The sequence below is a fragment of the Parus major genome, chromosome 10, assembly GCF_001522545.3.
Source record: "Parus major isolate Abel chromosome 10, Parus_major1.1, whole genome shotgun sequence".
Classification (NCBI taxonomy): Eukaryota; Metazoa; Chordata; class Aves; order Passeriformes; family Paridae; genus Parus; species Parus major.
Genome location: NC_031779.1, coordinates 5,281,713 through 5,295,214, shown reverse-complemented (window position 1 = coordinate 5,295,214; position 13,502 = coordinate 5,281,713). Strand labels below are relative to the sequence as shown.

Genomic DNA, 13,502 nt, shown 5'->3' with positions numbered 1-13,502 from the left:
TCCCTCTCTCCTCCTCTCTCCCCTCTCTTCCCTCTCTTCCCTCTCTCCTCCTCTCTCCTCCTCTCCCCTCCTCACCCCTGCCCACCCCTGCCCCTCCTTCCCAAAGGAGTTTTCACAGTCAGAGGTTGGGGCTGGAAATGCAGAAGAGAATTTTGCTAGACAAAGCAAGTTCTCATTAAGCCATTTGAGGTGGATCTGGTGACTTTTGTTTCTCTTCCAAGAGTCCTGCACATTCCTTGCAGCTCGTGTCTCATTGTCAGCAACCATGGGTGGCTTCCTGAACCCCACACTCCTTCTCCAAAGATTAGTTTGTTCCATGGCTTCCAGTGGCCTGAATAGGAAGCTTGCTGCCTCAAGCACAGATGTTGGGATGCAAGTAGATGAGTAGCAGTGTGGAGCCTGTTTATTTCAAGTTGAAAAGTCAGTATCAAGGACAGCACAAAAATGTTTTTGCTGAAGGACACTAGAAAGAAGTAAATTACTTCAGTGGTTTTTGCTTTGGCATTCTTCATCTGAGAGCTTTTGAATTCTTATTGAAAAAAGGACTTGCAGATTGCTAAATTTAAATCAGTCTACAGAACATGAGGAGGGAGAAGATTGTGAGGGCAGGCAAGAAGTTTTTATTTTTCTCTGAATCTCTTGTATTGCAGTTTCTGTTGAGAGCACCTCTTTGATGGTCTCTGAGGCTGTTGATATCCCAGACCGTAGCTACTCCTCTGAAGATCTCTGCTCGCTGGAAGTTCAAGGATCTCTCCACTCTGCAGACCTTTCTCCCTACTGCATAACCCCCAAGGGGGCTGCAGACCAGAGCAGCAGTGCCCTGGATTGCCACACTCACTGCAGGTTTCACAGAACTCGCTCAGAGGGCTTCCCTGATGAGGGTGACAGTTCCCACAGCCGAGCCTCTACAGACAGGTCTCAAGGACAGGAAAAGAACTGTGCCCACGGCAGGTCCTTGGACTGTTCCTCAGGGAATTACAGCCCCTCAGAAAGAGAACTGCAGAGTTCTGCTCAAGAGAGCAGTGCCACACCACCTTTGAAGCAAAAGAAAACCTGCTGTGTGGACTTTAGCCAGCCTCCTGCCCCTTCCCAAACCTCTCCCTGTTTTGGGCCTGCAAATGCTTCACCATGTGCAAGTGGCCACGAGGCCACTGTCCTGCAGCAGCACGGTACAGAACAGCCAGCCCCAAACATCGTCCGATCCAGCAGTGCCCCTGTGTCCTGTTCCTCTGAAGGTAGGTGTGGGACCACAGGGCAGCAAACGTGGAGCAAATTACTAATATTGATTTGTGAACAGCAATTGCTGCTTCTGGAAATTATATGCAGTGTTCCAAAGAGAGATGTCTCAGGTGGGAAGGCTTTAGCTCCATGCATATTTTCTAAATTTGAAAGTTTTTAAAAATGGAAATGGAATAATTGACAGAGTGAAATTAATTTGGGCTTTTCTAAATTTCACCTTTCTTCTGCACTGCTCAGAAAACCATGTGTTGAATAGCTGTTTTTACCTCTTTATTACTGTTCTGCTGAGAGGCTAAACTAAGTGCAATGGCACTGGGTTTATTTAGGAAATGGGGTTTATTTAGGAAACTATTACTGGAACTGTCACGTTTCCTGTACAGCAGGATGCATTTCCTCAAGGTGACACTGACACTGGCAGTACTGGGGCATGTCAGAGGCAGTCACTGTCACTAGTGGCAACTTGAGGTGTACGGTGCGAAGTTTCATAGGACAAAGAAATGAACATGAGGCACATGACAAGATGATAAAGGAAAGCTTTTGGCTGTCGTGGATAAGTGTCTTCTGCTATGAATCTCCTTTTAGAAAAGTAAGGAAGAGAAGAGGAGATGTTAGCTGAACAGTGTATCTTCACAAAAAATCTCCTTGTTAGTGAAAAATAAAGGGTTCATTTAGTAGAGAATAATAGCAGGAATGCAGGACAGTCTAAATCATTTGAAAGGGATCTAAGCTGTTCAGAGAGATTCACAAGGGTAACCCAGAGAAGTGGCTTGAAACTAAAGATTAAAAGTTTTTTAAGGTGTCATGGGTTGTGATGTTACAAGAGCTGTTCACCAGGCTTTCTAAGGGATCTAAAAGAAGAATTATGTGACTAGTTCAGAGCAAAAGGAGACAAAATATTGAAATAACTCTTTTTATTTAGGATGATGTTTTGGTTCTATTGCACTTCTTGCATCTTTATAAATTTCAGAGACTTCATACTTAGCTCAATAATTAATTGAATTCTTAGCTCAAAAATGGAATCTTTTACGTTTGGAAGTGTAGCCTCTGCATCTGGGCCAGGAAAAGTGAATCTTTAATCTGGAAGTCTGCATTTATTTTGTGACATTTACTCTGCTAGGACATACATGCTATGAAGCTGCCATGCAGACAGTAAGTAGGACTTTTTGAATCCTTTCTACTGTGTGAAAGTCAAGAAGAACAACCCTTTCTCTTCTGGATCATGCTGTGCAACTTTCCAGAACCGTGCTCCATATGCTCTTTGAGCAGCATTTGCCGTGGGCAGCCATAGCCACGTGTTCCAGATGGCTCTGGACACCTGGTGGAACAGATGCTTTGCCTTCTTTTTTAACGTGTCCTAAATACATTCATCATCTCTTCTGGAAAAGTGGCATGGAGGGACACGAGCTGGACGTTACTGAGGTGAAACTGGGCTGAGCAAAGACTGGAGTAAAGAGGCAGAGAAGGTTCTAGAGATACTGACACAGGGGAGGGGAGCAAGAGCAGTGACTCAGGGGGGCTGGGTGCTGACCTACTTTGCTGTGTTTTGATGCCTACAGGAGACGCTTCCCAATGAAATCCTTAAGGGAAGGATTGAGTTGAGTCTCTAGTTAAGACTAACATGCATATGTTTGGCAAACTAGTTTGCAAAATTTTGCTCTGTGAAGGTTTACATTGCATCCCCTTCCTCTACTTTTTATTGAACCTGATTTGGAAATCATACGTGGATTAGAAGGAGCCCAATTCTAGTAACACATTCTCGTGTTTGTAGCAGCCCTGAAGTGTATTTTTCCTAAGCTGTGACAAACAGCTGAAGCTCTTTACAGTCTTTGTGAGTTTAAAAAGGCATTTGATCTGGATTTTTCATGACTGACTGTTGATATTCACTGCAGAATTTTCAAATATACCCATGGAATTTAATAATAGGCAAAGATAAAGAGAACCAACTGAGCTCCCTCAACCAATACACAAGAAAAAGTGCTTTCACCTACTTTTAAAAATTCACCTACTTCTAAAAATTGTCCTGGAGTAAAAGAACTGGTCAAGTGGACTTGACTTTATGCAAAACAGAGCTGTAACTACACATTGTTAATACTAATAACTGTGGATTCTGGAGAACTGAGGCTGGAGGAGCTTTAGCCATGTTCACAAAAGGGAAAATACAGTGGTCATATTGCAGCTGGGACTTGGGTTTTTCTTAAGACACTGCGTTTCTACGATAGGAAAAAAATCCTAATTTATCTTCTCCTTCACCTCCCTGCACAAGCCAATGTGAAGAGGTTTAGAAGGACAACTTTGACATTTACTGTGTAGATTTTTTGTGAAATGGGTTTTGAATATTACTGTGCATATGCACTGCCCATAGTTTGGAACATAAATTATTTGACATGGGGATGGTGCATATGTGCAACAGGACAGTGACACAACAGCAATGACATCTAATGAATTACCAGTCCTTTAGGACAATGAAACACAATTCATTTACTTCAAGTACATCTTGACCTGATAGGGTCTATATGGTATAGTCAAATAATTCTCCCATTAAACCTTTAATGAAGGTGAACTTGTTTGTTTTGAAATGCCTGTCATTCCTACTGGAGAAATTATAAATGAAGGTTTGTTTTAATAGGTGCCTTTATACTCACTGTATACTTCCTGAACAACATAAAAATGGTGGGTTCACATACCACTGTCAGACATAGTTCCCTCCTAAAAAAAATTAAAAGTTAATAGTTTGCACATTTTTTCTGCCTTGTCCCTGTAAAGCTTATCATGGCAAAGGTGGACAAAATCAACTCCTAGCACAGATGTTTATTACAACAAACTTCATTTATAATCATCTATAATAGACTATGTGGCTGTATCAGTTAAGTGCCTGAGTGATTATTGTAGTGTTTGTGTTCCAGATAATTTAGGGTCATGGCCAGTGGTGTAGTTTTGACTTGCTGCAAGTGTGTTAAACAGTTTAGAAATGGATGGGAAAACAGAACCTCTGAAGAGTCTCCTCTTAATAACTGTGCCATGATTCATGTGCTGCAGTACTTAAGCATAATAGAACAAATTAAAGACAGAATAGAAGCTGTCTCTCTTAATTTCTTACAGATTTTCTATGTTTGTAGCATCTTACATTTGTTTCCTTCATTTAATTATTCGCTTTACCAGAGAGGATTATGCCAGCTTTTCATTAGAAACTGGCTCTGAAGACGTGGAGGAAAACATCTCCTAAGCTACCTAAAAGTTCAAAACCATTTTCAATCTTGGAAACAGATAAACAACCGAATGTGAGAGTTTATTCCATCTTGTCACAAATGAAAAAGACTGCAGTGGTAGTTAGTGTACAGTGTGATCATTGATCCTCATGCTGGAATCCCAGAAACTCATTAGGTGGCATCCAAAGCTGTCTGTAGATTCTTCATAACCACTTGTTATTGATTGGCTCATCACCTACCCATTAATTTAAATAGTGTACTGTTTAAATTTAAATTTACAAATTACATTTTTACTGAAAATAATAATATATTATTTAAAAGGATGAGAAATATTGAATAAAATGCTGGTTTTGTAGAAATAAGAGGGATTAATCTTTCATGGTTTTCCCATTTTCCAATATAAACTCTGTCCACCCAGGAAATATGGAAGAGTTCTGAGGTCTGCCTCTATAGGGAGCTTTATAGTTTCAGCACTTAGGCTTGAAATATTTAGGATTACAGAGGAAACCATAAAACATGAGCTCTATCTTTCTATTTGTATCTGTGTAACAACTCATAGGGCATTTCTGGGTGTAGTAGCTTCTCTTTATGAATGAACATCTTGAAAGCAGTATTTCTTCTGAGTAGTTTCATTCTGTAAAGGAGATAATAAAAGGTTCCAGTGTATTTTACCTTGCTTTGGGCAGAGGACAGCAGGGGTTGACTTTGCTCTTTCTGTCTGCCTTTGGTTAAAGGTGATAATTGTGCCTGGACTCCTGTGTGCAGGCAGTGCCATGATGCAGGATTATCTCCAGCTACAGGAGAAACAGGTGAGAATTGGTTTTCTAAAGCAGAAGATGGGTTTCTTTATTTTCTTTTAAAAATAATGAAAAGCTTCTGAGAGAAAAAAGAACTTTGAAAAATCTGGGTCAGAAAAGTCAGCTAACAGCACACATGTATGGTGTACAATGCTGATGGAACCTGCCTTGAATGAAAAGATATGCTGTGAATTAGGTCCTCTGGTTTAGATCAGCATTTTTGTGTCTTTCTCTGTGTTTCTCACTAATTTCTCTTGTGTATAGTTTCCAAGGCCTAGAAATAGGCAGAACTTTAGTCTTAAAGTTGGGGCAAAGGGCTGGCCCTAAAACTTCAAGAGTTACACGTAACACGGAGTAGCTGGTGGGTTTTCTTATTGTTAATGTCAGCTGAAGTCCTTGAAGGTGGAGGTAACAAAAATGTCTGGTTTGTGAAGTACTTTAATTACCCACCCACTCAGTCTCAAGGCAGTCCTTGGCCATGGGAAGGTCTTAATCCTGACCCTGGTTAAAATGACCCATTTTGTAGTGTTTCCCTGACTGCATGTTTTTGCTACTCTTTGAACAAAACACACTTTATGACAGAGTAAAAAGTTTGTGACGATTTTTGTTTTGCCTTTTTTTTTTTTCTCTTTTTCTTTTTTTAAACTATTACTTTAAAGATATTCTTCCCCCCCTTTTTTAGTTCCTGTCTCTGGTTGTCATATGGCTGCCTCTGCTTGCCTGCATTCTTTGAGCAGTTCCCTACCAACTGGAAAACAGAGGGATACAAGGAAAATTGATCTGCACCTAAAGCCAAAGGCTTTTCACACAGTCTCAAAAGAGCGGCCACACTCCTTAGTGGACCTTAAGGCCTATAAAGACACAAAAATTCTAGTGGCAAAGTTTTTGGAACATTCAAACTGTAATCTCCCTCCAGAAGTGTGTCACGTAGTGAACAGCATACGGTCAGTCATTAAATCTGATGAGAGACACATGGAAGAAGCCATCTTCAGTGCCAATATCATAGACCAGGTAGGCCACTGATGTTCTAAAGATGTGTCCAATTTCCAGAGACAAATACCTTATTTAAGTGTTTTTAAAGTTTAAGTTCTTCAGACAAATCCTACAGAAGGTCTTTTATGGTAACATGGTGTTAATAAGAAATAACTTGTATTTATTGGGCAGCAATACATTTTACACTGCAGTTCAGACAAAAAGCTTGGCTGTGCTTTTCTGGGTGCCCAGTTCTGAGCCCTGACCAAGAGAAGCTGGAGGGTTTCTGGAGGACTTTGGAAGAGTTTCAGTGTTAAAATAAATATTATTCAGAGACTGAGCCTTTTAAATGAGAACTTTCCTTACTCTGTTTTCCCCGTTTTTTCCTTCTCCACTCCTGCCTTTTTCCACAGGTAATTACGAGTTCCCAGCAGAATGTGAACAGCTGCAGGAAGAGGCTGCAGGGAGATCTGCACCTGCAGAGCTGTGGAGCTCTGAGCTCTCCCGCTGCCCTGGTGCGCCGGCCCCGGCTCAGCCGCGGCTTGGAGCGGGAGAGGCCGCACAGTTTAATCGGAGTCTGCCGGGAGACCATCCTTTGAGACTATCCACAGGTATGTCATGCCAGCAGAGACACTTATGGAAGAAACCAGGACTGGGAGAAATACTAGTGGATGACTTTTAAAGGAAAAAGTGTCTTCCTTTGGAATTCCACTTTTTTCCCCACAGCAGGATGAGAACAGCTGTTTTTCTGAATGTAAATTTCAGCCTTGATTTTTGCAAACTTTTAATTGATTTATTAATTCAGTTATAACAAATGTTTTCCCAATGAGAAATGCATTTATTTCACTGTACTTACAGAAATGCTACTGATGCTGCCCAGCATTTCTGGAAAACCATTGCAAACTCACCAGAGACTGGCTGTACAACTTAAAAGTTGTATTTATTTAATGTACCTCAAAGTGTTTTAACTATCGTCAGTGTTTTAATAAAAAAGTATTTCTGGACTTTGCCTTTTCAACAACTGATTTGGATACAAACATAAAGGTGATTTATACACACATACAGAGCCACTTCTAATCCATTCTTCCAGTGTCTTTCATTCCAGACCAACTGATGTGTCCAATTAAAACTGCTGTCCCCCTCCCAGTGCTGCCCTTTTAAACTCCAGTACTGGCTGCAGTGTGGTTTATTCCTGCTTTCTTATGAATGTTCACGAGTTCAGTCCTGCACTAGTGGGAGCAACCAAGAACTGATGTTTAATCCTCTGCAGTGTGTGACCAAAAGATGCATTAGGGAAGAAGATTGAAGTTCTGCATTTCCAAAAAGCATCTTTCACAAACGTTTTACCAACACCAACTGAAAGGAAATTAGAGGAATTTTTATCTAGCAGAGCCTTCAATATTTTCAAAAAGAACTGTTACTCCAATTCATAGTATTAACAATTTTATTACTAAAACACGTTAATGTGGTTCTGCTGTGTTTATGATTTATTAACATTGATCTTTAAAAAAATATCAAAAAGTAAATACTGACACTGATTTCATTACCAGCATAAACACAGGTCTGCCAGCAAAGTCTTCCAGTGCAAGCTTCATCCTGGCTCTTTCAGAGGAAATTGGAAAGGCCTTAAGCAGAAGGTTCTCATAAAGAACCTACCACAGGTTGATGTTTCGGGGTTTTAATTTTTTTGCAGCAGTGCTTGTCAGTAGGCTTAGTTTCCATTTGAGGTTTAATCATATACTGGTTTCATTTGTGTCACTCTGAGCTGGGCAGACATCCTGTGAAAAGGTCACAAAGGAACGTAGCTGAAGATGGGTGGTTTAAGTTTTACAGATTCATCCATTTTAATGTATTTTAATTATAGCATGCTTCTGTATTGATGTGAAGTTACAGTGACATCCAGTGGCAACAAGGTATGCTAATTGAAAGCTTCTACTCTCAAGATTATAATGATACACAAATTCCTAATTCAAGAGAATATTTCCTTACTAAAAAATAATCTGTGACCTTTGCAACTGCACTTAGATGAAGAATTAAATGATCTTCTACTTGGAATTTTTTACTATGTAAAGTTACACAACAAACAAAATGAGCAAGCTTCCTTTCTTATTTCAGATTTATTTGTGATAGGTTAATTCTTTCCTAAGGTCAGTTGCATGCAACACACTACTCCTTGAAGTACAGTCATCTAAAGCTCTTTAGTTACTGCATGGTAAGGCTTCTTAAGTCACAGTGTATTTTCTTCAAGGCCTTGGCCAAAAGAAAAAAATTAGACAAAGTTACACCAATTAACATTTATCTCATAAAGAATACAACTTTACTACTAGGTTTTTTTATCTACACACATTCTAATACTGCTGATGGTGCTAGGTTATTTGTCAAAACAATTTACATTCAGAACACATTGCCTTAGGAATAAGAATGCTTTATAAAAGACAGAAACAGGTAAGCATGGCTTTCCCATTTTTAGTTAATATGAACAAAAAGGTAATATGCAAAAATTAAAGAAAAAAAAAACCCAGCCCAACACATACATTACACAACCTGTGCAATAAGTTATCCATGAAATAACTCTGTTAAATCATAAAAATCACAAGCATTAAAAATAAATATGTATCTAAATAAATATTTTGATTTTAATCTTGTGGCAATTATTCTTTATTTAGCATATGAAACACTTGTTACATGTTTATGTTCACACCTTGCCAAACAGGTTACACTTGTCATAACAATACCAAGTACTACAGTGGTTTTCTTTACAGTAGAATCTAAAAGTTTGAACTGCACACATTCCTTTCCACTGAAATACCATCGATTCAGCACCAGTTTTAAAATTATGCAAAGTCATCAGTATTGGACCACTTTATGGGACTGGGATTTTTTTTTAACTTGAGGCAGCCAGAACTTTCTCTAATTGCTTCTCTTTGCCATTTCCTGCAGTCTCATTCATCAAATATTCACATTCACTGTGTTATCAAACAAGACAGACATACATCACTCCACATAAAGGTTACAAATAAATATGTGTTAAGTTCTATGAGAAAAGAGTTTAGAAGATGTTCAAAATACTTAAATGTTTACAAAGATTTTTGTCAGTGATTGTTGTCCTTGACCATCCTTCTCAACACTTTTTGTCAAAGAAATAGAAATGAAGGAGAGAAAAGGCAGAGACACCTGTCTGTTCCTTGTTCTGGAGTCCTCAGGTCAGCTTCCAGGCCTTTCATTCATACAAAATACAAAATTCTCTTCAGCTGTGACAGCTTCAGCTTGGATGGAAGATGTTAGATGTACAGAGGGGTCTCTTGACCTGTTAGAAGCCTGAACATGGCAGCTGGCATAGTCTTCATGTGAATCTGTCAATTGATTACACAGACATTAATAGAGCTGGTACTAGTTTAAAATAATCCAGAAGGCTCCATCTGTCTCTCCCTGTGTCGAAGTGCATTTTTTGTCCTGGCTTCTATAGATTAGTTACTACATTTTCTAGTTCAAAGTTCTCTGGTTTTAAGATGTTGGTTTGCTGTCTTTGCTTTTTTTTGTGTGGTTTGGAGTTTTTTGTTTGGTTTTGTATTGGTTTTTAATTATTTATTAATGACAATTAAGTGATGTGACATCATATAGTTTCCAAAGCCACCTAAACACTTTCTGTTGATATACCCTATTCCAATTACAGTAAAATTTACATATGTTAAATAAGAAGTAGCACAAACCTCTCTGAAAATCCATTCTGCTGTTCTGGTATTAACAGAACTTAGATTTGTATTCTGTCTTCCTTCTCTGTGGGCCTGGCATTTCATATTTTCACCTAATTACAGCGTGATTCTCTGATCACAAAACTTGGACTTTGCCACCTGATGTTTAAATGCTGATCAAGTTTCTCTCATGGCTAATGTACTTAAATTCCTTCCTCAAGGAGTCCTGGGAATCCAGTCCCCAGTGCCAGAGGGATTTCACAGTAACAGAGTCCAAGGCTCAGGTAATCAGGGCTCCACCAGAACTGCACTTACAGCTCTAAGTACCTATTGGACAACACAGGAGGAAGGAAGGGAAACTTTACTGACTGCTAATACAGACCCTCACCACCTGCCTTGGTATCTTCTCTTCACGCTGTAAAGAAAAGTTCCCTGCTGTATTCCTGTGTTAGGTGAGAGGTTACACAGCAAAGAGGGACCATAAAGGCTTGGAGGGGCTGTTGGAATCTACAGCTTTGCTCCTGACAAAGTGCACGTACTCTGTCATGATTTGTCAAGTATCATTTTCCAGAAGGAAACCAGGTGTCTTTGATTCTTGTCAGAGGAAGTGGGACAGTAGTGGGACATCTGGCCGGGGTTCTGTATTAGACTACCATTAAATTCAGGAGGGATTTTGAAAAACTGGACAATCTTGCTTATTCATTACTGATCTCTCTAGAAGAATTGGAGAGAGATGTCTTAACTTATTCACAAGGTAAGTTGGAAATTAAATTATTAAAATGTATATCAATTTGCATCTCTCAGACATAGTAATTCATTTCTGTGGCAGATGCTGTGGTGATAAGCCAAGAGACATTTTCACAGCCAACACACCTGAGTGATTTCTTCCTTTAATCACTTGATTTAAATCAGACAGTAGGTTGAAGGCAAAGAATTATTCCAGGAACTCTTAAAAATTAATGGAAAAATGCACCGAATGTGCATCATTAGTTGTTAAAATAATATTTCTGTTACTTGTTTCGTATTAATGCCAAACTCAATTTACTGAATTGGTGGTTTTAATGCTGTGTTGAGACTCTTTTCAGCTGAAACATACATTTTTTTCAACTATTTTGTTTCCTTTCTAAACACTTTGTTTCCTTACCTCTCCCACTGAATTGGACAATGCTTGTACTATCTTCTCGTGAGCAGTAGCCACAACGCTCTGCCCGTTGATCTCGATAATCCGGTGTCCCACTCTTACCCCTCCCCTCTCTGCTATTCCACCTCGCATCAAGCTGCAAATCTGCCAAGAGAGAGCAATGTTTAGTGAACTTTAGAAATATCACAGTGCAACACTTACTGGGGTTTAAAGCATAATAATGAGTGGTGACACTGGACCGATTCCAGAAGATGCTTGTCGAAAATATAAATCAGTGAGTTTTTAAATGTTGCTTTAGTGGTTTGTTAGAGAGAATTTTTTCTGAGATTTCTGCCTTTTATAATTTTCATTTTCAGTCTCTGACTGGGAACATATAAATACCTTTCACAGTAATACAGGTAGTAGCCACCCAAAATTGGAGATGGGGGAAGAGAGTTTTATCCACTGTTGGGACACAACTTCCTGTGCCCCTGCAGAGGAGGAGAGGGCTCTGCTCTCCAGGGTCACAGCTTCCCTCCACATTGTTCAGTGCTGCTGGCCACAAGGAGCTCAGGATGAAGAAGGCAAAATAGGCCACTCTTCTTTAACTGGCAGCTGAGGTTCCACTAAAGAACTGGGCACAAGTTTTGAATGTTATGACCCCTACAACAGGGTAATAATTCTACAAGAAGAGCTACATTCAGCAGACACAGTCCCAGCGGTCACTGCTACCTGAAGTGTTCTGAGGTTGCAGCTGTAGAGCCCAGGCAAAAAGAGAAATCTCAATCCTGTGTGGGATTGAGAATGTTTCCTCCTTAGCAACAGTATCCGTGCTGCAAGGGGATCCTCCCTGGCAGACTAGACTGCATTAAATAGGAATTGCTGGTAAATTTTTTCTAAAGACTAAGCCCATGAATCACACAAGGCAGATAATGTATAGCTGAATCTCTGGAACTAGGCAGACTTCAGCAGTGTTGGGATTTACCTTTTGTTTACTAAGAAAAACCAATTCTTGGAGGAAAAGAAATGAGTGCTGGAGCATCAGCTAATGCTTGTTTCTGCAGTTACTGTCAGTGGTTAGAATGATACACCAAGAATCATTATTTGCTGCAATCTGGTCATTTGCTCAGAGCTAAATACAAATATGATAAGATGTGGCTTGTGCCCCAGTGAGTTTGTGATCTAATTCAGAAGCACAGTGTGTGGGGAGATGGCCAGTCTGGAACGCCTTGAAGGTAAAACATTGTCTGTGGTTGACTGGAATCTTTCCCTGTATGGCATTAGCAGCTTTCTTTAAACTCCTCTCCACAAATAACAGTGCTATTAAAACAAGAAATCCCTTCTCATTTGAAGTTCAGACTGCTTGATATGAGGAGTCAGAATATATTGTTAGTCTTTGTTTATAAAAAGCGTTTCTCAGCCTTCAGAAAAAACCCCAAAACAACACATTCCTCCTGCAGTGAGGAATCTCCCACCATGCTCTCTCCAGGGGTTGAATGTTACCTCCTGTGGTCCTTAAAGTATTTCTGATGGGCTTCAATGGAAAGAAGCACTACCTCTTCACAGAATTGAAATTCAGTCATGTACAATATATTGTTTTGCAGGTATTCTACGTTCTAATGACACAGCTCACAAGATAAACTGTACTACACAGATCTCTTTTACAGAAAGCTTCTCAGTTCAACTCACTGTTAGAATAAGTTTGTTCCTTGTTGTTGGGGTGCAGTAATAAGAACAGACAAAAAGCAGCATGTACCAAAAGAAACCCTGTAAATATATGTTTTGTGGTGTGAAGGAAAGTAGAGAGACAGTAGAGCTGAAATAACAGCTTTTATAGCAAATGGAAATGTGATCCCTCACCCCACCAGCATAAAAAAAAAGATAATGGCTTGCAAATCTATCCAGAACCCTTCTGACTGCGTGGCTCTCAAACCACTTCTAGCACTTTTAATACCATCAGTGAGTTTCTTTATTCTAACAGCCCCAGACATAAAAAGTGGTCTCTTCATTCAGGAATCCTCTCCAGGGAAAGCAGGCAGCTTCCTTTTGTGAGCATTAAGTGCTTTAATGAGGTAGAAAGAGAAGTAGACACAGAGGCTGAGTGGCTTGCCCAGGCTCCCAGATTCTGCTAAACCAGAGACAGAACACAGAGAAAAAAATACTCTGCATTTCCAGCACACATTTAGTGACTCCTGTATTTGCAAGGGCTGATTCAAAACAGCTTTAAGTGTTTTGTCTCCAGCCAGTGGAGCTATAACAGCTGAAGCTGGTGAGTTTAAACTGAGCAGTATTTCTAAGTAAATATGATTTTATTCACTCAGGACTCTTTAACCTGTTGTATTTGTTGAACATAGCAATAGCTATAATATTATTAGATAAAGCAAGACAGATCTGCTTCTTGTAAGCAAGAGTCCATTCTATTGACTCTGTAAACTGAAGGGAAAAAAAGGAAGGGAAAAAAAAAGGTGTAAACCAC

At 39.6% G+C, this 13,502-nt stretch overlaps 2 protein-coding genes across 5 annotated transcripts in view; one reads left to right on the top strand and one right to left on the bottom strand.

Moving 5' to 3' along the window:
* Positions 1-9,011, top strand: part of FAM189A1 (family with sequence similarity 189 member A1) — a 54,538-nt gene extending 45,527 nt beyond the window's left edge. For both annotated transcript variants that reach the window (XM_033517066.1, XM_015638771.3), the window contains 4 exons: positions 651-1,235; positions 5,180-5,254; positions 5,925-6,253; positions 6,628-9,011. In XM_033517066.1, the coding sequence (XP_033372957.1) occupies positions 651-1,235; positions 5,180-5,254; positions 5,925-6,253; positions 6,628-6,813 (1,175 nt within the window). In that variant the 3' untranslated portion in view covers positions 6,814-9,011. The remainder of the gene's footprint in view (positions 1-650; positions 1,236-5,179; positions 5,255-5,924; positions 6,254-6,627) is intronic.
* The window catches only part of APBA2 (amyloid beta precursor protein binding family A member 2), a 39,864-nt gene continuing 32,923 nt past the window's right edge, over positions 6,562-13,502 (bottom strand). For 2 of the 3 annotated variants that reach the window (XM_015638763.2, XM_033517064.1), the window contains 2 exons: positions 11,051-11,191; positions 7,645-9,567 (listed from right to left, as the gene is read on the bottom strand). In XM_015638763.2, coding sequence (XP_015494249.1) covers positions 9,496-9,567; positions 11,051-11,191 — 213 coding nt within the window. In that variant the 3' untranslated portion in view covers positions 7,645-9,495. Of the gene's footprint in view, positions 6,628-7,644; positions 9,568-11,050; positions 11,192-13,502 lie in introns of those variants that run through there. The other variant, XM_033517065.1, reaches the window with a different exon arrangement.